At 53.4% G+C, this 26,373-nt stretch overlaps 1 protein-coding gene across 1 annotated transcript; it reads left to right on the top strand.

Moving 5' to 3' along the window:
• The first annotated feature begins 603 nt into the window (after positions 1–603).
• Positions 604–26,373, top strand: ZDHHC5 (zDHHC palmitoyltransferase 5). The gene is made up of 12 exons (XM_085298388.1): positions 604–695; positions 7,203–8,604; positions 19,248–19,369; positions 19,857–20,014; positions 20,192–20,364; positions 20,492–20,594; positions 21,184–21,275; positions 21,392–21,524; positions 21,949–22,072; positions 23,197–23,309; positions 23,561–24,450; positions 24,726–26,373. The coding sequence occupies exons 2-12, from the start codon at positions 8,501–8,503 to the stop codon at positions 24,889–24,891; spliced, it is 2,178 nt and encodes a 725-aa protein (XP_085154514.1). The 5' UTR covers positions 604–695; positions 7,203–8,500; the 3' UTR covers positions 24,892–26,373.

Genomic DNA, 26,373 nt, shown 5'->3' with positions numbered 1-26,373 from the left:
CTCCAGGAGCCCTGCCCTGCTGAACGGCCTGGGCGGTTATGCAGCACCTCCTCGCCAGGAACTGTGCTTCCTTCTGCTCCTGGCTAAGATGTCTTCTTCCTGCTGGGCCCGGTGAATGCCAGTCCCCTCGGCACGCGCGCCTTGCCTGAAATCCCTTCCGCCCTGCCTCCCCTTGCGAGCGAGGTGTGCTCTGGCCTGAAATCCCTTCCACCCTGCCTCCCCTTGCGAGCGAGGTGTGCTCTGGAGGGACCGGGCCGCTCCGGGGTCGGGGGGTTTCTGCGTGGCCCAGGGCCAGTGCGGTGCCTGTGCTGTGAGAATAGTAGTACAGTGAGTACTAAGGGCCCTGAGCGGAGAGCTGCCTTGAGGATTGTGACTGGGGGGACGTGCGTACACCTAAACTGGATTTGTTTCCCTGGTTGCCTGTGTCAGGAGCTCACCTCACRACAGACAGAGATTATCACTCGTTTTCATTTTGCTTTGGCGTCGGTCACTTTTGCTTTTCACTTTCTCTGCCTCAGTATCCATTGTAATTACAGCCCTTGAAGTAGGCAGTGTTATTCTGTGAATGACTCCTTCCTGACGTAGTGGGCGGAACAGTTGTGTCCGTGTGGAAGTCTTCTGTACCAGGACATGTTTGCTCTCCAGTCGCTGAGATGTAACTGAGGCTGTCCTCACTGCTGGTAGCCCTAGTGCTGGTAACCTTTGATAAAATCTCTTCAACTTTATTTTTTGAAAGCCTGGTGTCTGAATATACATGTTTTGATTCTCACGGTCTGGCAGTGACCAGAAGTTAAAACTTCAGGCTCTCTCTGTGTCCTGCTCTGAATGTTACTGCCTTATCTAAATCTGAGTTACTCCTCAAAACACATTTCTACCTTATGTTTTGTGGTTTTGGGTGGTTTAATAGGTTGCATTGGCAGGTGTTCAACCTGATTTTTATTCAGAAGTTCCAAATTTTGAGCGTGAGATGTGTAAATCACAAGTTACTGCCTCTGTACGTTTGGTTACATCTTCCTTAGAAGCGATAAAAACCCCAGAGCTCCGCCCTCCCACCCATCTTGCTGATGGAGGATAGAGGGACTTCTTTTGCTTTTATAATGTTGCCTTACTGATGACTCTGTAGGAAATACTTTCTTCTAGGAGTTCTAGTTTTTGCTCCACCGTGTATCCAAAATGGGACGTTTAGGAAAACACATTTTCTGCCCTTCATGCTTCTAGAGTTTTCTAAGGTATAAAATATGAGTAGAACCTTGTCTAGATCAAAAGGAGGAGAGTTGATCTTGGATCAACTTAGTGGGCTTAATCTAATTATCACCTTCTCTGCCTCCAGTGGAGACAGCAATTGTTCTTTAGCAGGAGACTTTAATTCCAGTTGGTTTCTGAGGTACAAGGTAGCCTTGACTAGAGGCTAGATGGTGGTAGTTAAGTGAAGCTGGCTGCGTCTAAGGGGAGACCTTTACTCCTATTTTAGACAAGGCCTATTTTGGGAAGTTCACACCTCTGTTGCTGTGCCCATTGTTTCAGTCACTGGCTGTTGTTTCTGATAACACAATAGCAAGAGATCTGGATTTTAGTCCTTACAGTGATGCATTGAATGAGACATGGATGCATTGAAGGAGACTTCCCTGCTTTGTCTGTAAAATGGGGCTAATCCTGTGTAAATCACTGTAAGATGCACAGAGGAAAAAGAATGGGAGTGGTATAAGCCAAGGCAGGCGRTAAGTACTGAGTGCATACAAGACTTGTTAGCTGTTTTCTGGAATAAAACCTTTYTTTTCCTTCTTCTGTCTTTTTACTCTCTAGAAGAAAATGGTACATCTAAATGCACGGAAGTGCAATAATGCAAAATTTAGGCTATTTGCGTGAAAACATGAGTAAGGCCATGGAAGTCTGGTTCTGGACAGGATTCCTAGTTCTCCYACAGTGAGAACATCAGTATGGCTGTGCATTCTCTGTATGTATTAAATGCAGGAAAATTTTGCCCAGTAGTCTCTTTAATGCAGGGGCTCGTATTCGTGTACAGTGGTGAGTGCAAGAGGGCCTGAATTGTGTAGTCCAGTATTACCATGATACAGACAATAAGAAAATCGTATATAGGGAGGCCATGCATCTCCATGTTGCTATAGGAATTTTAATGTTTACCTTTCCATGTAGCATACAGTTCTCTGACATTAAACTCTTATCAGTGCAAGAATGGTTTTGCTTTTTATTTTAATTCGTGGTATGCATCTCAGTAATAGAAATACAGTTCTGTTGTTCACATTGAAAAGATACTTTCTTTTGACTTCTCACTATCCAGGTTCTGTGATTGAAATTACCTTCTGTGACAGAGGGGCCCTGGCTGGAATGTATTTCAGATCTCATCAGTGCCTTTCCTTGCTGGAAGACAGGGAAGGTCACAGAGATAAGTGGTGTATTCCTGTTGGTGGTCTGCAGTGAGACATATGGTCTGGTTCACCTGTGTTGCTGGTTCCTAGTGGATGGTGGTTTAAGAATGCTCTTGCTCTCTCTTTCCTAATTCTGACAGTTCTTAAATCTCAACAGTAGAGGAGAGCTGATTGTGCAACTCGCTTTGGCGTAAGTATCAATTGAGGGTTCTGTGCCAAAAAGGGGGAAGACTGCAATCTTGGGCTGGCTGCCTCACTTGGTTCTAGCTGTGGGAGATTGAGGGTACCCAGGCTCAAGACGATAGAGAGGAACTAGCACTGGAGTTGCCTTCTCTGTGTGACTCCTAGGTGTAGTTAATCAAAACACAATGGGAACAGGTAAAGCACATCTTGTCTTCATGCGATCCTGGATCTGCCCTGTCTGGGAATTGCATCACATGGAAAGAATTGTTTGTCTGTTTGACCTGTGCTGTGGAAACTCAGTTGGACTGGTTTGGAGTAGGTAGGTAACTGCAGATGATAGTTACGGCTGGTGAAGTGATACATATTTGGGAACTAGTAACTAAGATTGAACTCTCTTTCCTGTGACATTACATTCCTTTCCTCAGGCAGTAATGAAAGGCAGTGCGTTTAAGGGAAGCTTGTAATGTTGATGTGCGTGTTCCTTTCTTCCGGGTAGGAGGACTTTGACAGTAATTGAAAAAAACATCTCACAACATTCCCTTGCTTACAGATGTTTTCCCTAACTTGATGAAGATAGGAAGAGTATGGTGAGGCATGTTTCTTGTCCTGTCTGATGCTTCAGAAAGGTTGAAGTACAAAGCAGCTCTACAGGCTGTATGTGGAGGGTTTACTAGAGAAAACTGAGATGAGGAGACATGGAGCTGACAGCAGACTGAGTAAAGCAGGGTGGAGAGTGCAGGAGGAAGGAAAGGAGGAATGCAGAGCTTCAAGAAGCAGATATTGGAAAAAGAGGAAATTAGAGACTATACAGGGCCTTAGCTGAAGAAAAGAATATTCAGACTGAAAGAGAAATAGAAGGTGATACCAATTGCACTTGAAATGTCCTGAGGGAGGAAATGTGAAAATGATAGTGCCCAGCAATGGACATGATGCAGCCCTCTCATGTTGGTAGAGGAGAGCCCATAAGACTGGAAAAGAGGATGTGGAAGGAGGGGGGATTAGAGYAGACGATGTGATGATAAGCCTGGAAAAAAAGTGTGGCCTCTGGAAAACTGAAGTATTGGAAAAAGATCAGAGAGCAGATGAGACACTGTCAGGTGCTAAGGCGTGTTATGGGACCAGAGAGCAGAAACAAGGGAGTGCTTGGTTTGGGAACTTTCTGTCTGTGCTGGCTGAATCCATGGGATTGAGAGAAGCCTGGACTCATGCTCTGAAGGTGCTGAACAGAGAGGAGCAAGGAAAATACCCTGAAAAAAGGGTGTCAAGATAGGAAGAGCAGCCAGAAATGCCAAAGGAGAAGGAAAAGGAAGTGAGCAGTGACACACAAAGCTAGGAAAGCTTGGTTGGGAGGAGAAAGGAGTTGGGCTGAGTTGAGGGCAGGTCCAGAGAAGTGTGGAAAGGAGTAGTTAGGCTGGAAGTGACAGAAGGAAGAGAATCAGACGGGAGCAGAGTGTTTGTACTCCTCAGGTAAGTGAGTTGAGATAGGGAATTCTTAGAGCAGGGAAGTCTGTAAATGAGCCTTCATAGGTAGGAGCAAAGTAAGAGAGACAGGGGATCTGGAGAGAAGGAATGGAGGAGGGACCAGAGGTAGGCAGGCTGCAGCACTGCAAAGAGGGGAGGCTGTGCGAGAAATCACGTATTTGGGAGAATCCATGGCCCAAGTCAGAGTTTGTTTGGAGCTGGGGGTGAATTTTTCATGTAGCTCATGTTCCTTCTTGACGCCAGGTTAAATGACAAGGATAGTGGGGTTTAAGGGAGCCAGATAGTTTATACTGTCTTCTTCCTGTCTAAAAAGAAGGGAAAAGATACCTTGACAATTGCATGGCAAGGACTCTAGCATGTGGTGCCTTGCTCCACCTCTGATGGTGTAGCTGCAAAGAGCTTCAGTGATCTGAATAATCCCAGCTGTCAGAGGATGAGCCCTGTTGCCTCATGGTCAGGACACGCAACCAACTGTATTTGGCTTCCCATTTTCAGCTCATGGGCTTGAAGGGCCGTGTGCAGTATGTCTGCAAGTGTCAGTCTGATCAGGCCTTTGCGTGAGGGTGGTTTCTGTAGCGGATTGGTATATGGCACTGGTGGGCTCCAGAGGCGATCAGCACACCAGAGAGCTGAGAGAGGGAGTCTTGGAGTCATGTAATGGCTTTGGGAGCTGGGCATGATGAGCAAAGGGACCTTTTGTTCATTTGAGTTTTGGGTTTATTCTTGGGTAAAGACAGCTAGGAGTCAGATTATATTGGTGTCACCACTCATTGAAGTATTGCTGCTGATCAGCTTTTTGGGGAGCAGTTTGGGGAGAGGGGTTTCCACTCGCATTTAATACTCCTTCAGGAAGACCATCCCATGAGCAATTATCTTCAATATTTATTTATTTATTTATTGATGGGAAGTTCACGCCCTTCTTCTGCATTGGCTGGCTGTTGTTTTCTGTACTGAGGTGAGCTTGCAAAGGCACCTTTGCAAATGCCAGAGCGTGACAGATCACCCAGTATGCAGAGATAGAGYAGCTAACTTCAGTTAATGCACCTGTCGTTAAGTGAGGGCCTGGGAACAGTGCAGGCAGAACTGAGCAGGACCGGAGTCACTTTGAGATAGGGTCTGGTGAAGGCAGCCTGGCTTGCAGGGGAAGTGTTTTTGAGAAGCATCTGCCTTGATCGAGGAGAATACTAATTACACAGTCCAAGGAAAGCTTTGGAAAAGGGAAACATCTGCAGTGGGGGAATATTAAAGGAAAAACTTCTCAAGTTTGCTAGTATGTTTGAATTTGAGGTGTGGCTTTGTTTTCATGGAGGAGCTTTTCAAAGGACTAGGATGCCCTGTTACAGTAGATGAGCGTGTTAGCAGCTTGCTTCTGCTAAAGTAGTTAGCAGTGATGTCATCTTTAAACTTCAGAGTAACCTATTGCTAGAATTACTCTCCATCTATAATAGAGCAGCAGTTGTTTCAGATTAAAATTACTTTGTGATCGCACAGGAGTGGTTGTCTTTGGGAGACTTTGAGCTTTTCCCTGAACGTTAAAGTCCCGTTGTTTGTTGTGGGTTCTCGCAGTCCAGAATTTTATTTGGGAGGCACTAGAGAGAAGCTGTGGGGCAACTGCTTTCCAGGGAGCTGTGCTCCTGGCATGGAAAATRTCTGTTTTTGCTTACTCTTAAACTTGTCACAGTCAAGGGCTGTAACTGGTGAAACTGGAGCTTTATGCCTGCAGATTCAGGAATATCAATACAGCACTGTTATGTTATGTTGGGTTTCTTTTCGGTCATGAGGATAAAAACTTAGTTTTAAAAGTGCAGCTTAGTTTCTGCAAAGGCAGAGCTCCTCTGCAGTGGGAGAGGTTTTGTGATTAGTCAGCCTGAGTGACTGACGCCTTGTTTTGTGACTGAACTGATTTAATTGTAATATATTTTAGTCATTAAATGCGTCTTTAATTTTGTGCTGCAGTTCTCAGCCTTCATGAATGTTTTAGTCAGCAATAAAATTTCCCCATCCACCCTTAAGAAAAAGCTTTCAGGAGCAAAAGAAGACAAAACTGGAATGAAAAAAATGAACAAGTTGTTGTGGCTCTGTGTTTGGATCTATAATGTGATAGAGGCTCCATGGTAAGACCAGGAGGCAGCAAGGCGGAGAATGTATAACGAATGAAGTTGGAGCCAAGGTAAAGTTGCTGTAACAGCAATAATCAATGAAATATAATCTATGTCCAGCTTGTTCTTGAGCTGCAGTGGGTTCATGGGTGCTTGGAGTCTGGGGCACGTTGTTGCCTCCTGCCTGCGTTTTCAGAAAGGTTTGTTTTCCCCCATTTTCTAAGTACAAGTAATCTAAGCTGCCCTCCCACACCCTCGTGATCAATCAAGGGTAACATGTTCTCAGAGGTGCTATAAAACAGGGCTGTTCTAGTGCCACCTGAGCTCTCCTTTGTCCAGAGGTACCTACACATACCTTCTCCAGTCAAGAGGCTGGTGTTTTCCGTGGGCCTTACTTGTCACATACCCTTGAGGGGGAGGAGAGGGAGAGTCCTGTCTGTCTTTTCCTTCTTCAGCCTCTACCCTCACATGAAGTCTCTAAGTCTCTAATTAGTCCCTTCACCTCAGGGGAGTGGGCGTTTTGTGGCATCAGGACTTGAGTTACAACCGTAGAAAGGTACAAGAGCATTGGACAAGTCTTGGGTCCCTGATCTTACTCCAGGCTTGGTATAGATTTTTTGGTCTGTAGTCTTGGACAGGTTATTTGACTTGATTCTCTCTGCATTGAGCAGGAGTTAGAGCTTGCTAAGAGTGCTCAGCACCTTTCCCAGTGCGTGAGTAGAAAGCGACTTGGGGATGGGAAACACTGCAGCGGAGGATCCCATAGCTAATAATAGCCTCCACAAGGTGGTCCTTACCTCGGCTTTGCAGATGTGAAAAGGTACGCTGATAGGTGATAGGCCTGGGGCTGCGGCATCAATCTGTGTCAGAGCTGGGCTTGGAAATTGGCATTTTCCCACTTGCTAACATGATTTGAAATCGGCCAGGCTGTATCTCCCCTCTTTAAATAAAGGCACGCTCAGTGTCCTGGGGCATTCTGTGTTATTCTAGTAAGTAACATGGCTGTTTCTCTTCTCTTGCCTTGTTAATTTGGCTTTTTTTTTCCTTCTAGGTGAGGTGTGGCGTTCCAGATGCCAGGTTTTAATGATTTTATGTAGATGTTTTTAAAACCAATGGATGAATGAGGAACAATTTTATTCTGGGGACGGGAGGAAAAAATGGAGCACCTTGGAACAGACTGAGATCTCCCTCCACACCCCTCAGGCTATGGATGAGACAGGCCCAGTTTTCAACATTGATTGTCTTCTGGGGTTGTAAAAGTGCTCCCTGAAAACTCTCCTCTGGATCCCTCACTTAACCTACCTTGTGGTTCTTAGAAATGGTTGCCACAGACAAGATTTGATGAAATTCATGTTGATTCACAACAACCAAGTAATAACTCAATCCACAGAAAGGCCTGGAGCGTCAGGAGAAAGGAGCAAGTAGGAAGAGCACGAAAACATACAATCCACTGGACCTTCCCCTCCAGCCCCCCTTGCAAAGAAAGGATTTACAGCTCAACCTTGCACCAGCTGTTACTCGGCTTTGACAGTCAAGAGAGAAATAAATAAAATTAAACAGCCACCGCCAGCCAGCCAGTCCTAGATCCTGGTGAAATCAGGGAGAGTGTTTCTGCGACTGCCTTCAGCGAGGGGGAGGAGGAGGAGGCGGCAGCAGAGCTTTGCAAGGAAGCTGGACAGATTGCTTACAAGACAGCCCCTTCCTCCTGTGCAGCAACCAGTGGGGGCTGCTGGATATCAAAGGGCAGATTAAAAAGGAGAAGTGGATTCCTTGAGACCTCTGGAGTGGCTTTTTGCAAGAAGTCTTACCAGTAACTTGCTCGTTCCCAAGGTGCTTGCTGGGTGGGAAGGTGCACCCAGCTTCTCATCTCAGTGCTGCAAATTTCTCTTGTCACCTTCTTGTTGTCCTAGCCTAGAAACACTTGCCTTCTCTTTGAAGTCTGGTTGCCACCATAAGCKTCATGAGGGCCTGCTTCTTGTAGGCCGTTGCTTAACAGAGGGAAGCTTTTAAGAGCCCTCAGTGTTCTTATCCCAACGGTTATTTTAAATCCAAATCCAGTTCTCTGTTCTGAGTTTTTAACRTTTTTAAATCTCCTTCCCTGCGCACTCAAACACTTGCAGGGCAGAGAATAACGTGGATTCTTCTGGCTACACTCTTGGGTTTCTCACTCTAGAGACCGTGGTGGACTTTGGCGAACTGTCTGCTCCATTCAGAACTCACTCGAAGAGTAATTTAGGAGACTGGGCAGCGGTTTACCCCCTTCCCTCTCCCCTCCCCTTTTCGTGTTTGTTCTGACTCCAGCTGGGCCTGGGCTATGCTGCAGGGCGGATCCCCCACCAGAGCTCCAACATGCCAGCAGCATCTGGAAAGAGATTCAAACCCAGCAAATACGTCCCGGTCTCAGCAGCTGCCGTCTTCCTAGTGGGAGCCACCACGCTCTTCTTTGCCTTCACGTGAGTCGTAGCTACTCAGCCAAAGAATGGGGAGGGTGAATTGAGGAGTGGGAACCTAACCCCCTTGCTGTGGTGACTTGAGGAGACAGTCCATGTGGTCAAGGCAGAGACCACGTGGTGGTTATTTGACAGAGGAACCCTAGCTTTGTCTTGGGACTGCCATAACAGGGGAAGGGGTGTTGTGTTTTGGACACTGAAGGGTGGACGTGGCGTTTAAAGCATCAGAATAGCCCTGCAGTCCATAGTAGCAATTCAAGCTCAACTAAGCTTGGCCTGTTTCGTTTAGTTTTCCCGTAAGGTTAGCCAGAGGAAATGGGACATGGTGAATCCCAGCAAGGCACCTTGCCATCACTCAACTCCAGTTCCTGGCAGCCTGTTTTCTGCTGCCTTTGAATATTTGCATAACATGTTTGTCTTAGTCTTATTGACAGTTCTGTCACAAATCAGGCTAGGAGTTAGTTTGTGACCTATTAGTATGAGACAGACAATACATGGAATTTTCTCCTTCGGGGCTAACCCAAGTGCTTGGTGGGTGGGGGCAGGCTGCATGTTATTTTTAGAGTTTCTGTACTGATTTGTGACCACAAAGGAAAGGTCTAGGATAAGCACTCTGCCCCCTGCATGGATCTTTCACTGCTGTTGATCTCAGCCTTGTCCATATGAAATGGGAGAGGGCCTGAAGGAACTGACCTGTCTGTGAGTCACCAGGGCCCCAGGCAGACTCTTGAGTTCACTTCAAAGCAGCTGGTCAGTAGGGGAAAGCCAGAGTGTAAAATGGTATTGGTTACTGGAAAGGGCCAGGCCATGCTGTAGAGATCTCCCTGGACTAGAAGAGGATAGGGCTGTCGTCACTTCAACTTCTTTTCCCTTCCGATGTGGCAAATACCAGGAGAGAGCTGAGCCACTTCTGGCCTGGTGGCAAATGGGGGGAAAAGGGGACTCGAGGTGCTGGGAGAAGAGGCGGCTTGCACAAGCTGATCGCGTCCTGGACGAGCGCTGTAGTGGGCGCTGAGCGCGCTCTGCGCTCCTGTGGTTGCGGTGGGGCCCTCGCACTTGAGCGGCAGGACGCTGTGCGCTGCTCCTGGGGAGTGGCACAGCCCTGCCGAATGTCACCCCGGGCAGGAATGCGAGAGCGCAGCAACTGGGCCTAGCTCCCGAATCCTGCCAAATAGCAATGGGCTCCCGGGGGTTAGATTTAAGGGGGGATGTTTGTTATGGGGTGGGAGACAGCAGTAAGAGAAAGGAGGTTTGTGTTGGTATTAATGCCTTTGGAGGCACTGGTGAGAATGCGCAAAGGGTTCGAGAAGCGCTGGGATCGTTGTGCCAGCGCTGAGACATGCTGTCCACTGGCACGTGCCTGCGTCACAGCCACCGTCTCAGAGCAGGCAGAGGAGAGCAATGGTTGCTGGCACTGCTGAAGTGGGGCRCCCAGCTCAACGTTTCCCTGTGGCCAGCCATCTGGCCTCGCCTGTGCTTTTCTTCTTGAGCCTTGAGCTGTCTTTTCTTATCCCATCCAGAAGTTAGGCTTTCTCCCACCCCGGCCCTATGGAGCAAGGAAGTGCCTGCAGTGCACCAGCCTAATTGAAGAGGGTGGTCAGAGTTCCCGAGTCTACRGAAGGCAGGTGGTCCAAGGCTGTGGCGAGCACGCTGTATCCTTTCAGAGCCTCTCCAGGGAGGCAGAAGATGAGACCAGCTCCCTTTTTCCTCCCTGCTTAAGTGACTACTTCACTTTCTCTTCCTGCGAGCGACTGTGAGCTGTTCTCCGAGGGGTCCCCTCCAAGGAGGCATGCACGTTTCCTTGCGTTCTCCCACTGGGTACAGGGTAGGCTGCTGAGCGTCCTCCTTCGGCTTCTTAAAGCGCTTGCTCTCATGGAGCAGCTTCACCTGGCGAGGGCTTTTAGTGCTTGAAGCTGCTGCCAGAGCTGTGAGGATTAGCTGGTGCAGAGCGAGCCGAGGGAGGAGGCTGCAACACAGCAGCTGCTCCGTTCACAAGCGGAGAGAGAAGGGCAGGGCGTGATGTATGCTGCCTGCTCGGTCGGATGAAGCTGTCGTGGCTGGGAGGTCGCTGCAGCTTTAATGTGTGGCAGCAACCAGGCAATAAAAAGGTAATTTGATGACTAAAGGCCAGAGCTGCTTTGATTTCCTCCTTCCAGTGACAGGAGGCAGCTGGTGGTGTCATTCAGGAGCCTGCGCAAGTCCTGGTGCCAAAATGCAGAGCAGTTATCAGGCAGGCATTGCTGTCAGCTCGGAGGACTTGCAGGACTGGAGGTTTTGTCGCTTTGGGCTGTTGAACAGTTCTAAAAAGTAACCAACTCTGTGCTACCAGGTCAGGACAGCTGAAGGAAAAGGACGGGAGGTGGGTGATGTCCCTGCAGAGCTGCTGTGCGTGATGTTCTGTGCTTGGGGTAGCCAGCGCGCCTCTGCTTTCAGTTGTGTTGGGAATAGCAGGGGCAGCCCTACCCCCACAAAACCAGTCTTTGCTGCTGTTGCTGTTCTCGAGCCAGCGGTATCCAGTTGTGAGCTATCACGTCAGCCAGAAGCCGATAGGAGCYGCTTATCAGCGAGCCATGCGGTGCAAAGCACTGATGTGATCAAACCTGTGTGCTGTTGAGCAGGTTTGTTCAGAATGGGAACACCTGGGCAGAGCTGCTTTAATTGTAGGTCAGTGGATGTTATTTAACCTACTTTAGAACATTAAATTCAATCTCAAGCAGAGCAGCAAAACAGAGTGCCTTTTTGCCTGAGTTGGTGAAGAGAGAAGGGAATTTGCATTACTACCTGGCTTTAAAATTCTCTTGGGGCCTTTTTTTCATGTAGCTACTGGAATGGGAATAGAAGGAACGTACAAAGCTAAAGATGAGTTTTGCCTCTTGCTTGAGACCTGGAGAACTGATCTCCCATGAATTGTTGTGCCCCTCATCCCCCATCTCATGTTTTCTAGAGGTGACAATGCAGCAAAGGGGCTGTGAGCTTGATGCCCCTCTGTGTTCACCATAGTCTGTAGGCTCATGTGAAAGCGAGCCCAGCCCCCTCTAAAAGCACTTGCAGTGTCTGGCGGGTTTACTGAGAGTTGTATTGTTGGTGTTGGGCCTGAAGCATGTACTTTTGAAAATTAAATGCATGTTGTTACACTGGGACAAAGCAAAGGACTCTGTGATACCTCTCATGGCTTCTTTGTCATCAGGCTGAGGTTAGCTTGGGTTTGTTATACTCAGGTCTGCTCTTGAAAGACTCTGTGTCTCTTTCTGAGGTATTATTTCTAGTGTATCAGCTGGGTGTCTTCCTTTTGGTCCATCTAGACTGGCCTAGGATTTATACCCCTGGGCCAAGAACGCCATTTAGTTGATTAACTTAACTAGGAGGTGCTGTGAAACGTGTGGCAGTTGAAATGAGCTTAGGTTGGTTTTACTGAGCGAAGTGAGTGAGAAGGCAGGAAAGGGGAATGTTCCTGGAAGGAAGAGTGAGTCTCTAATTTGTTAGTGGCTTGAACACATGCCGTTTTAAGCCTGGAAATCCCCTTTGGGGTCCGTTTGTCTGTTCCTGCATCTCTTTCCATGTGAATTGGCCTCTCCTCTGTGTCTGTCTCAAGACTCTTACTGTCCCCAGTGCTGCATGGCAGCTGTTCAGTGTGGCTTCCCACTTCCCTAACAGGCTGTGATGGCTTTTGGGTCTGTATACAAGCAGCTACTGCTGTCTCTTGCTGTTACCTTCCTGCTCTCCTCTTTTGGGTGCTGAGTGGTATAAATAACTAGGTATGAAATGGGAGTTCTCCCTTTTTGATGCATAGATCTTGCCATCTGACAGCAAAGTGAAACATCTTTCAGTGTACTCCAAGATTTTGTGAGCTCCTGGTGCAACACTTTATTCAGGAAGGTGGTAGATGGTGTGTGAACTCCTCTGGACTCCTAGCTGTCCTCCCAGCTAGCAGGGCTCTACTCAGTAAAAGAGCTTCCGCCTCTTCCAGAATTGATGGAAGAGAGAGAAGAAAGAAGGGCAGGAGTAGAGGGACACCAGGGTGGGATTTGCCAGTCCTCAGCATTGGTAGTGGCTCTGGCACACCACGGAGTACTTAGTCCCAGTTGGACCTGAACTTGTGGCACTGTCACAGTGAGCAGGGTTGTTTGCAGCAGGGCTGTCGAGAGAGTGGGAAAGGCCATGAGTCCACCCCTTCTGCTGAGGGTCAGGAAGGTGAGCATGTCCCTGGCACGGCGCCTGCTCCTAGTCACTCACCGTGGCGGGTCAGAGTCCAGCAGTGCAGGCAGGGTGGGGAAGGTGTCTTTGGGGCCACCTTTCTTCCAGGAGGGGGACAGGGGGAGTGAACTGACACTGAACATGGGCAAGAGGGACCGGAGGTAGCTCTGAGCCTGCACAGTCTCTGGCCTGTCGTTAAGGGGATGCATATTCAGTGACCCAGACTGGAGAGTAATGGCCTTCTGGTAGATTAGTGGCAAAACCCCTCTGTCTCAGCTCAAAGTGTGACTCAGTTTGCCTGGCAGGCTGGGACTGCTGAGTGTCTGTGATTTCTCTTACCTGCTGCTTGGGACAAGTCTTGACAGGTCTTTCAGAAATGGGTGTGTTTTGCATCCAAATTTGGAGAGCGCACTTTATGGGTGCTCCAGGACTTGCATGGCCATGGTGGCAAACAGCCGCCCTCCTCCTCACCTAGCTTGTGGAGGAGAAGGAGGTGGCAGCCATGCTCCCTAGCTAGTCCTCGGTGTTGAGGCAAGCCGTGCAGCTCCATGCTACGTCCATCTGGGAGAGTGAAAGGCAGGTGTGCGTTGCTGTGTCTTACAGTGAGGTTTCCCCTCAGGGATCAGCAGCGACTTTTGTTGTGTGTGATTCAAACCGCATGTCTGTGTGGGGCTGTCTGCTTCCTGTAGGGTGGCTTTGGTCCTGGGAGTTGGTTGTCGGGGAGGAGACTCCCTGGCGTTTAGAGCTGTGGGTGCAAATGCCAGTGGGCCATTTGGTTCAAGTAGTGTGTGAGGTCTGTAAGGCATGAGGATTCCCGCTTCCCAGGCAAGCGTTTGGTGCCTCGTGTGGAGCTCAGAGCTGGCACCTAGTTCATGGTGGAGGGATCTCGGGAGGACAGATGCCTGCGTTGGGGTAGGAGCAAGGGCAGTAGCCTGGCGTCTGCTGTCTACCACACTCAGGGAATGGCAGGTGAGCAGAGGACTGGACCTCTGGCTCAGTGCTTGGGACCTGGAAGCACTCGATCAGAGCTAGTGTCACAAGCTGTGAGTCCTTGTGGTCTCTGGGGAGGGTGTTGTGCTTGTGGGATGGGGTATTGCCTGGCCTGGTTCCCAAAATCCACGCCTGGACAGGCTTTGCATCCCCAGCCTGTTGTTCAGGGTATAAAGTTCACTGTGGGCAGAACAGCCTCTGGCAGCTTGCCTGTCCAGTTGCAAGCATCTAGCGAGACTTGATAAGGATAGGAGTGTAAACCAGCCCCGAGGTGCTGCACCAGCTTCTCCAGTCAAGTCCCATTTCCAGTGGCTGAAGTTCAGTCTCCCATCAAACTGCAGAGTCTGTCTGGCAGGTTTGCTCTCTGCATAATCATGGTCCTGCCTTGAGGCTCATGTCCATTTGAAGCAGAGACTCGAGGCTCCGTTCAGAGGCAACAGCGAAGAGTGAGCCCTTTGCCAACATACAGCCCCTCTGAGCAGGGCTGACCCAAACAAGGAGATTGCGTTGCCTCGATGTCCTCAGGCTGGTCTTTTCCGTTTGACCAGTTGCTGTCACTGGTCTCTCTTTAAAAGATGTGACCGCCTCTGAGGTGTCCTAGTCTGCTTGTGCRCTCTAAGGTGAAGCATTAGTCTTTTCCTCAAGCCTGGGAGCCAGGTAGCTGTTGTTCTCCCCAGGCTGGAAGCTGTGTTTCTTCCTGGTGGGAAAGGCTCAATGTCCAGACAGCGAGGGAGATGGTGGGAAGGTGGTGTTCTCCCATGGAAGACCAAGTCCTTCCCTTTTTATCTGCCCCGGAGCTTTTCCTCTGCCCTGGCCTTTGTTGAGGCACCTCTGTCCTGCTCTCCTGCCTTGCTGGGGTCTGTCTGCAGAGGATCTGGGCTGCCTGTTTGGCTCGGTCTTGCTTTTGGCATTTTCCTTGTGTAGTGAGGTGACTGGAGTGCAGTGATGCAAGCTTGACTGGGTCTCCCTGGCTCCTCTCCATCCCTTTCAAGTGAAGAATTGGGCTGTATTGTACTTTCCTAGAGAGAGAAGCTCCTTGCTCTGCATTTTTGGAAGGGCTTTTCCCCAGGCCCCTCTTCCTCCAGCAGTCTTACCCTCTGCCCCTGTTACCTACGCAGCTCAGCAGAGAGCAAAGCCTTGGAGACTCCTGTCCAGTCGAGGTGCTCTGTCCAGTGATGTGGGTCGGGATCCTAGGGCAGTAAAGACACACACACGCACACCCTGCCCTGTCAAAAGAGGCTGCTGCACACTGAGGCCAGAGAGCGAAGCAAATACAGTATCTGGTCTTCCAGAGACTAAGAGAAGTTCTGCCAKCAGGGAGCTAATGAATCTGCCCCCTCTCTGAAGCTGTATGGCTTCTGCTGTGGGCCCTTGGGAAGCTGCTCGGCATTAGCGCCTGGGCCTCCAAGCAGTGAGGGGGGCCACAGGGCATGAGCAGTTAGTTTCTCCTTGCTGCCCTCCTTTTGATGCTGAGAGAGTACCTGGGGCTGTGGGAGCCCTGCCGGGTCCCTGGCTCACTGCAGCAGAGCCACTGCTTCCCTCTGCCAGCGGAGGGCCCGGGGTGCCCGCAGCTGCCACGTGTGCCTGAAGCTACAGGGCTCAACTTTCTCTGCTTAATCCCAAGGTAAAGGGGCACATTCCTCCCTGCTCCTTCTCGAGGAGGTGCCACTCCACTATCTGGTAGACTTCCTTCCTTTTTTTTTTTTTTTTTTTGCATCTAGGCAGATCACTTTAACTCTGCTTGCCAGCACTCTGCTGTTGGCTGGGGGTAGCCCTGGCACAGCCCAGGTCTCTCCTCTGCCAGAGACTGGCCCTGGGAGAGGGAAGAGGAGGCTGGAGTAGGTGTGAAGCCTACCTGGGGGACTTGCTCCAAAAAAGCAAACAAAGCTCCCTGCACCCAGCCCTCTCTTTACTCCTGGCATGGCTTCCAGTTACATAAACCCATCCTGTGGCAACTCCCAGTGATGCCAGTCATGCTGGGCTCAATGTGGCTAGCATGTTCCTACCCTTCTTACTGAGCCCTCGGTCTTGCATTGTCATGTCTGTGCTGCATCGCTCTGGAGCTTGCAGAGGATGTTAAAGCTTTCCGCTGCTACTTTGTGCGGTGGAGAGGTCTTCTCGTCAGTCTATCCCAGCCATGCCTGGCACTACCCACTTTGCAGAGAACCTTTCTGGCCTGTTTCCAAAAGAGATGGTAGAGCCAACCATCTCAAGAGGCAGAGCCGGCATGTCTGGTGCCATGCGGGTTGTAAAGAAGCCGCTCCTTGCCCTGGAGAGCTCTTGGGGAAATGCCAGGGAGATGCTGCCCCAGATGCATTAAGGTGGGGAGACATCGCTCAGGGTGCCAGGAAGGCTCTGATCCTGGCGATGTGCTCAGGAGGCTCCCAAGCAGCACAGGGGAATGATGGGATGGATGAGATCTCTGAGGAGATGGCTTGTGGGTGCAGCAGCTCGTCTGTGCGCAGGGTGAGGGCCTGCAGGTGTTGCTGAGGGTTGGAGGGAGCAAGACTCCGTTTCGGCAGGGAAGAGGAAGTGGTGGTGACAACAGCTGTTGGAACAGCAATGGCAGGGGGAAAGACGCTCTTCCGTGGGTCTTCTCTTTGCCAGGTTGTGTGTTGCAGGCACCTTTGCCACAGAGTGAGGACCAGGTGCTTCAGCACAGTCTCCCAGCCTGGAGGCAGTGCCGCTAGGTTTGGGAGGTGCAGCACAGTCGGCCTTTGGGGCCCGAACACGATGCACAGGGACTGCATGGGAGCCTTCCTGCAGGCTGACAGGGGCTGATGCCGCAAGTCAGCGGCAGCCCCCAGCGGGTTTGGTCGCAAACCTCTCAGCACAGGGCAAGTACCTAGTTCCTGCCTCGTGCAGGGCTGCTCTTGCCTGGCTCCTGGCACCTTCCTGCTAGCCAGGTGCCTCGGAAAATCGAGAGTGCATCCTCGTGCTTCCCTTGAGGCCATGCTCAGAAGTGAATGGCTTTCCTTTGCCCAAGAGGGCAAGCATGGAAGAGCAGGGGGCATTTCGGAGGGCAAGGCCTGCAGCTGCCTCACTTTCTGCCTGCTTGGGTGTGAGGAAGGACTTGCTTCCCCCTCCTCTGCTGCAAGGCGATTGCCRAGGCAGGTGCACCCAGCTCCTCCCTCAGCTCCCCTCGCCAGGACCCACGCGTTATCTCATGCCTGCTGCTTGCTTCCAGGGTAGCTTCTGCCTGGCACCTTTCTCTGGCCTGTTGTGCACTTCCCCAAAGCAGGAGGGTAGCAACCTCTTTCCCGGCGAGGAGGAGCCCAGCATCTGGCCGTGTGCAGGACCAAACTGGGAGCAGTGCCCGGGAGCAAGGTTTGCCCAGCCCCTCCAGTGCTCCCAGGGCTGTTGTGACTGGGATGCTGGCTGCTCTGGGGAGCCCTTACCAGGTGATGTGGCGCGGCCGACATATCCCTCAGGGGAAGAGGCCAAAGTCGGCCTTTCTCTTCCTTGCTGAGTCGTAGCAGGCATGGTGGAGGAGAGGAGGGGGCTGTCGCATGCCCCTTCGCTGCTACCTGCTTGGGGGCCACTGGGGATTACAGCGCTGGTACCATATGTCGCCCTCTTCACCGAGCCCTGCGCTCTGCCCCCTCTCTGCTCTTGCTATCTAAGTTCATCCATGTTTATCACGAGTGGCTCTGGCGGTGGAGAGAAGAGAGGGACAGATGCTGTCCTAGATCTGTGGGATTAAACTCCCAGCAGGAAAGCAGATTAGGGTATTACGCTGGCGCCTTTGAAGGGGAAGCCCACTGTCTCCGGCCCACCAGGGCAAGGCACAAGAACGGATTCCTCTTGCCAGGCTGCCTGCTCCTGGCTCCTTGGCTGCCCTGCCGGGCCCAGGGCAGAGCAGGGTGCCAGCCAGGGCAGGCTGACCTGGTGTCAGGGGTCCTGGCGTGCCACAGGAAGTGTCTCCAGGCCCCTSCGGATGGGAGGAGCACGAGTGGCACCGCAGGTACCAGAGCTGCCACCARTTTCACACTGAGAAAATCCCCTCATCCCTGTGAGGGATCCCGTCCCCAGACGGGAGTAATTTTGCCAGCCCGCTTGGGGCCTTCCCTTGCTATTGCTTTGCTTTAAATCCCAGCTTACAGCGTTGCTCCCTGAGCCCTCCTCTTGGTTCCCGGCGCTGTCACAACGGTGCGCTGAGGCTGCCGATCTCGCTGGCTGCGTGGCACTGCCAGTCAAACCGACTCGGCTGGTTCTCGCTGCTGAGCATCGCAGCTCCCCACAGGAGCTGGCTCCTGCTTTTTTTTTTTTTTTTTTTTTTTCTGATTGCGCTGTGTGGGGCCGGGCCCTGCCAGTGCCCCTTCCTGTGCTGGGGCTGTGGGTGGAATGGGGAGCGTTCTTCTTGTGTTCTTGCAGATGGCTCCTCTAGCCAAGGAACTCCCTGGTGAAAGGGGTGGTGAGAGGGAGAAAAGAAAAATGATGACGTGAGGGGTGAAAAAGAGGTGATACAGGGGTGAATGGAGGGACCTGGGGCCTGCGGAGCACTCCAGGCCAAACAGTCCTGCCCCTCCAAAGCTGGCAGGCTTCCCCATCACACCTTCCCCTCCTGGCGTGGCATACAGCCAGCTTGACAGGGCCAGGAGCAGGGTGGCGAGAGGATCGTGGGGCCGCCACACAGGTGAAGACAGCCAGGGTCTGGAGAAGCCAGAAGGGACCTAGCATGCTCTGTGCAAGTGTGTGGCCTTCCTCCTGCCGCGGCAGARGCATGAGTTGGAGACCTGGTGAGTGGCACCCAGAGCACCCCTGTGCTTGCTGCCGCCTGTAGGAGCAGCTCTGAGGGGGAGGTGGTGGTCGCTGGTCAAGGTTGGCAGCTGTCCCTTCACACTTGTCTGAGGGAGCTCTTGCCACTCCAGTTTTGGTATGGAGGGCACTGAGTGAGAGCAGAAGGACGAGTTGATGGGAATGAGCTACATCTCCTGACTTAGGTAGGAGCCTGGCTGCTCTGAGAGCTGTAGGAGTTTCCTAGTCTTATCAGTGGAGAGAGGCTAGTTGGAGTGTGGAGTGTCTCCGCTGGAGAAGAGCGGGAAGGGCAAACAGCCGCACGTTGGGAGTTTTTCACCTCTGCCCTGTGGTTTTTCAGCTGTGGGACTGCCTGCCTTGGGTGCCAGGGTGGGAAATATGACCCACCTCCCAAGAGCATGGAATGTGGACTTCCAGTCTGGATCATGGCCGGGACAGCTCGCCTGGCAGGTCGGGCATGTCTGCACCCTGCCTTTCATCTCTGTGCCGCTGCGCTGGGAGAGCGGACGGGGCGCAGGGCTCGGAGGGGGGTGGCTAACACCCCTCAGCCCTCGCTCGCTTGGAGGGTGCTGTCTGAACTCCAGCCCTGCGAGAGCGGGGCAAGCTGGGAGGCAACACAAGGGCTGCTGGGGATTGCTGCTGGGCTAGAGCTGCAAGTAGAGCAAGGTTTGGGTATCTCACCAGGTATGCATTTGTATTGGCAGGTGTCCGGGGCTCAGCCTGTACGTCTCCCCTGTCATTCCTATCTACAATGCTGTCGTCTTCCTCTTCGTGCTGGCCAACTTCAGTATGGCCACCTTCATGGACCCGGGCATATTCCCACGAGGTGAGTCTTGCTCAGCTTGCGAGGTGACTAAGGGTAGAGCTGACTCTTTCCACTCTCCCTCCCTCCCTCCCTCCCTCCCTTTGTGTGAAGAGCACGGACCCTGGAGTGGCCTGATCCCAAAGGGCTTGGGGAAAACCCATCTTGCCCTGCCCCAGTGTGGTTAGGCTGTGGCATATGGTACAGGAGAGGTTGGTTGGGGATCAATGTCCAGCTTTTTGGATCAGGTCGTAAAAGCAGCATAAAACCTTGATGTCCGGTGCTGGGTACCTAGGACTCAGGTGGGTGTTGTGGGTGTGGGGCAGGGCCTGGGAGAATCCTCCCTCCCTGTGTTCAGTGGTCTCTGGCTGGTCCACGGGTCTGGCATGTACCTGGGACAGTGGTGTAGAGGAGAGCATTGCTGGGGATCTCCAGGAGGGCAGGGGGCTGGCTGGGGTTTGGTGTCATTTTTCCCCACATGCTGACRTGTTGCTGGCCTTCCCCCTGGCAGCTGAGGAAGACGAGGACAAGGAGGATGACTTCCGAGCTCCACTTTACAAGACTGTGGAGATCAAGGGCATCCAGGTGCGCATGAAATGGTGTGCGACCTGCCGTTTCTACCGGCCGCCACGCTGCTCCCACTGCAGCGTCTGCGACAACTGTGTGGAGGTGAGGAACCGCGGTGAGCTGGGTCTCTGCTCGCCCCCGAGCTGACAGTGGGTCCCTGCGCTGTGTCAGGCCTACGCAGGCTGCTGCATAAAGTTGAACCACTAGTCACGACTTACATAGGGCAGGGAAGAAGCACCCGCAGCCAAGCCCCTCACTGTGTCCTCTCCCCACCAACAGGAGTTTGATCATCACTGCCCCTGGGTGAACAACTGCATCGGGCGACGCAACTACCGTTACTTCTTCCTCTTCCTGCTGTCACTCACCACACACATCATGGGTGTGTTTGGCTTTGGCCTGCTGTATGTCCTCTACCAGGTGGAGGAGCTCTCTGGAGTCCGCATGGCAGTCACGTATCCTCTTGAACTCCCTGCTCAGYGAGGCTTCGGGAGGGGGTCTAAAGGGGGAGGAGATCAGTGGGACTGGGGATGGTGTGCTGCGGAGCAGAACTGTGGCCCTTCCTTAGCTGCCTGCTGGCAGTATGGCTGTGATGTGCGTGGCCGGCTTGTTCTTCATTCCCGTCGCTGGCCTTACAGGTTTCCACGTGGTGCTCGTGGCAAGGGGCCGTACTACCAACGAGCAGGTACGTGTACTGGAGTGACATGGGGCTGCTTAGCCATGTTTGGTACAGGCCTTTCTCCTGCTGCAGCCCATCTTCATCGCTTGTAGGACCACACCTGGATACTGTGTCTGGTTTGGGGCTTCCCAGTACAAGATAGACATGGAAAGAGTGGATTGAGTCCAGCGAAGTCCTCTGAGATGGTTGGGGGCTGAAGCACTGCTGGGGAGAGGCTGAGAGCCAAGTTTGTGCAACCTGGAGAAGAGAACACAAAGGGGGATCTTACTGCTGCCGTCCTCTATGGGACGGGTGGTTGTAGAGAAGATGGAGCCAGGCTCTTCTTGGAAACGGCAAGAAGCAATGGGCACAATCTGTAAACAAGGAAATTTGCTATTAGACATTGGAAAAATCTTTTCCCCTACAAGGGTAGCCAAACACTGGAATAAGGGCTCAAAAAGTGGGGGGAGTCTTCATCTTTGGAGATACTCGTTACTCAGCTGGACAAACCTGAGCAACCTGATCTGACTGGCCTTGCTTTGGGTGGGAACTTGGCCTGGAAATTTCCTGAGGTTTCCTCCACCTCCCTAAATGTGTGAAATTTCCCATCCTATAGGTGACGGGAAAGTTCCGAGGTGGTGTCAACCCCTTCACCAATGGTTGCTGCAAGAATGTCAGTCGAGTCCTCTGCAGCTCCCCGGCCCCCAGGTAAGCCTGGCACAGCAGAGTGGGGCCACCCTGGCCTTGTAACTTCCAGGCAGACAGCCCTATGCCAGGCTCCAGGCCTTGATATTCCTCCCTACCCTCTCCCTGGCTTTCACTAGGTATCTTGGGCGCCCAAAGGCCGAGCAGACAGTGCTGGTGAGACCTCCCTTCTTGCGTCCGGAGGTGTTAGATGGTCAGATTGCTGTCAAGATCGTGGACAATGGTATCCAGACAGAGCTGAAGAGGACAAAGGTGAGGAAGGTGGAGATTAGTGCTCCCTGTGCCAGGCCCCCCGTGGAGCCTAGGGGTGCGAGCCTGCATCCGTGAGTAAAGAACCGAGTGAGCCTCGTTGTGCTCCCTGCCCTCCTTCCTGTAGTCCTGCTCTGTGTGTCCCCGTGGGATGGAAGCTGTGTCCACCCCATGCGGCAGTGACCGCATGAAGCTCTGCGCCCTCCATCACCCTTCCCTGTCCTGTCCCCCCCACCTCACAGCATTGTTTGGAGGTTCTCCGTCCTCAGCACTTGCGACACACGCCGCCTTTAAGCACTCAGTATGTTGGATGACCCCTGAGGCAGTGAGAATCCATGTAACGCTGCTGCCCGCCAAGGGGAGGGCYGAGGCTGCGGTAGCTTGCGCCTTTCCCCTCTGATCCTCCCTCTGCGCTTTGTCTCTGCAGTCCAAAGGAAGCCTCGAGGTGACGGAGAGCCAGTCTGCTGATGCTGAACCACCGCCCCCACCTAAGCCAGACCTCAGCCGCTACACAGGCCTGAGGACACACTTAACCCTGGCCACCAATGAGGGTAAGGAAGGCATGCAGGGTCCCAGGCAGCCGCTGGGAGGGAGCCCAGGGCTGTTCTAGGCAGACAGGAGCCAGGGCGGTTGGCAGACAGGCTGCTGAGCAGACCAGAAGCACATCAGCGCGGCCACATCRTGTGGCAGGCAGTGCCTGCGTCTCTGGGCTGGTGTATGGAGCCCTGCACTTGGAGAAGACTGGGATGTTTACAGCAGGCTCTGCTCCATTGGAGAGGAGTAGGAGGCCAAACAAACTGCTTGTGCTCCTCGTTTGCTTCTTGGCAGCACAGTGCTTGTCTGGAGTGACTGTGAGCTGCAGTAACCTGCAATGGGCAGGCTTGCGGGCCATCGTGCTGTAGACAAGCTCAGGGGCACGGCCCAAGCGAAGGAGGCGAAGGAAGGGGAGGCCTGGCTTGGTGGTGAAGAACACTTTCTTTGAACCCATCAGACTTGCTTCCCCCGCTTCCCTAAGCATCAGCTAAACAGTGCTCAGAGATGCCTGCGTGGGATGTAGAAGTGCGATCTGAAAGGCAGAGCTTGGAAGCAGCTGCTTCCTGCAGTAGGTCCAYGAGGCCTGCAGCTCTGTGTCCCCTGTCCCCAGCCCTTCCTGCTGCCGGCACTGCCTGGCCCTGGTTCCCTGGAAAACGCCTGCAACATGTGCATCAGCGAGACGGACTAGGCAGCCCGTCCATGGGCTGCCAAGGCAGGCTGCTGCCCAGCTCTTTCTCTGACACCTCAGTGCAGTGCAAGGCCCCCGGCTCCCCCTCCCCTCYGACTCATGGGTGTCCCTCAGCCTGGGCCAGAACCTCTGTGGGGTGGGGAGGATAAATCAGGCCATACTGGGAAAGAGAAGTGCTTGCCTGAAACATGCTGCTGTGGGGACACGTTTCCTCCCACTGATGCCATCCTGCCCMGTTTCATCTGTCCCTGGTGCACCTCTCCTTGAGCCCATCCCTTTTTCTCCACCTCTGCCCCTGTGGTGTGTGTGCACCCCCAGGCTCGGAGCCGGTTCTTGGGGAAGAGAGGGGAGGGCACCGTGTAATGTTTTGCGCTTGGCACAGTGTCGAGGAGCAGCTGTGGCGCAGGGAGCCGTGCGTGTGAGCATCTTTCTCTCTTCCCTCCCTGCCTGCAGACAGCAGCTTGCTAGGCAAGGACAGCCCTCCGACTCCCACCATGTACAAGTACCGCCCTGGCTACAGTAGCAGTAGCAGCTCGGCTGCCTTGCCTCATTCCACCAGCGCCAAGGTAATGCTGTGCCTGAGGCCACCTCGGCAAGGCAGGGGCCACGAGCTGGACCGATGTGGAGGGGCGGGCTGGGCTCTGCCCTGTGTTGGGGGCAGCCGGCCCTCAAGGGGATGTTGCAGTGTGCCTGCTTGTGGCTTTCTGGAGAGGGGGGAGTCTCTGGGAAGGGAGAGTTGGGGTGTTTGTGCGTGTACCGAGAGCTTAGCAGGGTGCCTGTACTTCTGTGAGTGATGGTGCTGCCTCTCTGCCCTCAGCTGAGCCGAGTGAACAGCCTAAAGGAGCCCAACTCCATCTGCGAGAGCAGCCGCAAGCCCAGCTACCGCTCGGAGCCGAGCCTGGAGCCTGAGAGCTTCCGCTCRCCCACCTTCGGCAAGAGCTTTCACTTCGACCCGCTGTCCAGCGGCTCCCGCTCCTCCAGCCTCAAATCGGCCCAGGGCACGGGCTTCGAAATGGGCCACCTCCAGTCCATCCGCTCGGAGGGCACCACCTCCACCTCCTACAAGAGCCTGGTGAACCAGACGCGCAACGGGAGCCTGTCGTACGACAGCCTGCTCACGCCCTCTGACAGCCCCGACTTTGAGTCGGTGCAGGCCGGCCCGGAGCCCGACCCGCCTGTCGGTTACACCTCGCCCTTCCTCTCGGCCCGCATCGCCCAGCAGCGAGAGACCGACCTGCACGGCCGCTTTGCCAGCGCCGTCTCCCCCAAGCACGCGCCACCCCGCGAGCCTTCRCCCGTGCGCTATGACAATCTCTCCCGCCACATCGTGGCCTCCATCCAGGAGCGGGAGAAGCTGCTCCAGCAGCCGCCTGCCCCGGGGTCGCCGGGCAGAGAGGACGACCCAGGGCTGGCGGACTTGGGTATCCAGTCGACACCGGGCTCCAGCAACGCCCCCCGCACCAGCTCTTCCTCGGACGATTCGAAGCGCTCGCCCCTGGGCAAGAACCCGCTCACTCGCCCGGCCCCTCCCCGCTTTGGCAAGCCTGAGCCCCCCCACGCGCTGCGGGTGCGCTCGATGGGCTCCCCCGATCAGCCTGCTGCCCCCCACCTGGGCAAATCTGTGTCTTACAGCAGCCAAAAACCAGCGTCTCAGGCCAGCGTCCCCGAGACAGAGGAGGTGGCCTTGCAGCCRTTACTGGCACCAAAGTAAGTACCAGCAGCACCCGCCTTGGGCTGCAGAGCTTTCCTTGACTCCGCGCAGGACAGCCCTCCTTGGGCGACTGCCCTGCCACGTCTCCGGGCCCAGCTACCCTAGCAGGCGCTGACTGCTGGTCAGGCTGATCCACACGGGCACCTGGCCTCTTCCTCCTCACCAGTGTGCCAGCCTCTTCACCCCTCTCCCTGCCCCAAGCATGCAGCTGATGGTGCCCTCTGCGCACACTTGCTTGCTTCCTCACGCCCTTGTGTCCTTCCTTTCCTAGGGACGAGGTGCAGATGAGAACAGCCTACAGCAAATCCAATGGGCAGCCCAAGAGCTTGGGCCCAGCCACCCCCAGCCCGGGGCCGGTGCCCCTGAGCAGCCCGACCCGCGGAGGAGTCAAGAAGGTCTCCGGCGTGGGGGGGACCACGTACGAGATCTCCGTATGAGGGGCTGAGCTGCTCTCCCCACTCACCTCCTCCCTGGCTGATGCCTGAAGGCCCTGGCAGGTGCCGGAGGGGGCGTTTTGCAGCTGGGTGCCCCCAGCTCCCACATGCATGGACGCTTTTTAGACTCCGATCGACCCTAGGGGGGGGGAAGGGGGAGGTGGGCAAGGGGAGACAGGCCCAGAGCTTTTTCTTTTTACGCCCTTCCCTGGGACTTGGGGGCTGTGGCACACACCCGAGCGGGGATGCTCTTCCTTCGCCCCACTGAGAGACTGCTGCTGGAGCAGGCGCTGCTGCGGGCGCTGGGGACTTGTGGCAGCTGCCCCCCCACCCCGGCGAGGTGGAGACCAGTCCTGCAGCCTTGTGTCTTGGCACCATCTCAGCTGGGCCAGCCACTCGTGGGCCTTGTGCAATCAATCGCTCGCCTAGCGTGGTAGGAATGGATTGTTTTTAAACCAGAATACTTTTTTTTATTATTATTGTTACGGATTCTATTTTTTTTCTCTTTCTGAGTTACCAGGTGTGTGTATATATAAATATCTATATATATAAATATAAATATTAAAAAAAAAAGAAGAAATTATATATCTTACCCAGGGAGAGGATGAAACTGCCCCTTGGCCCTTCTCCTGGGCCCTGGGTTGAAGAAGGGACGTGGGGCTGGGGCAGGCTCCTGCGCTTGTCGGCTGAGAAGCTGCAGCTCAGCAGGGGTGTTGCGTGCCCTCATTGCCTGTCTGAGGAGTGGACGAATGGAGGGATGTGGGCTGGGAGGGCAGGCCAGTGCGGAGGTGGCGCGAGGGGCTCGAGCTCCCTGGGCAGAGTGCTGCCGAAGGCCGAGGTGCTCTTAGCCAAGGACTATCCTCCCTGGTTTTCTTTCCTTTTTAAGCCTCTGGTGCTTGGGCTCCTCTCCAGAGGCGGCTCCAGCCTGGGGAGGAGGAAGGGGCGAGGGGCTGCGTCCCTCCCTGCACTACTGCTTCCAAGCAAAGGAGGAGCTCGCACGCCAGGCAGGGCCGTGGGGTGCCAGGCTTGCGCAGAGGCTGGGGGCCTGGACAGAAACGCTCGCGCTCGCCAGCCTTTCCACGTTCATGGTTTTAGCTGTTCTCTTTTTTTTTTTTAATTGTTTCCCTGAGATTTTTTTTTTTTTTTTTTTTTTGATGGTTTCCGTTACTGTTTTCTCACTGTCGTGCAGTTGTTTTTATTTCCATTTGGGAAAGAGGAAGGCCAGAGGGGCAGCTCCCCATAAAGCAATATTTTCTCATCATATGCCGGAAAATGCAGCGGAGGAGTCCAGTGCTCCCCCATCACACGTAAGCCCCCTTTCAGGGCAACCCAAGCCATGCAGGTCCAGTGAAACTTCAGGCACTACCTGACTCTTTCTCTATGGCAATATGTCTCCTGTGGCCTCTGCAAAGTCATGCCTTTTTTTTTATTATTATTATTACTAGCCATTTTAAAATGAGGAATAAAGGGATATTTAATGAGCCA

This window comes from Rhea americana, unplaced genomic scaffold (genome assembly GCF_003343005.1).
Source record: "Rhea americana isolate MKP2758 unplaced genomic scaffold, rheAme1 scaffold_139, whole genome shotgun sequence".
Classification (NCBI taxonomy): Eukaryota; Metazoa; Chordata; class Aves; order Rheiformes; family Rheidae; genus Rhea; species Rhea americana.
This window is presented reverse-complemented; position numbering and strand designations above follow the sequence as displayed.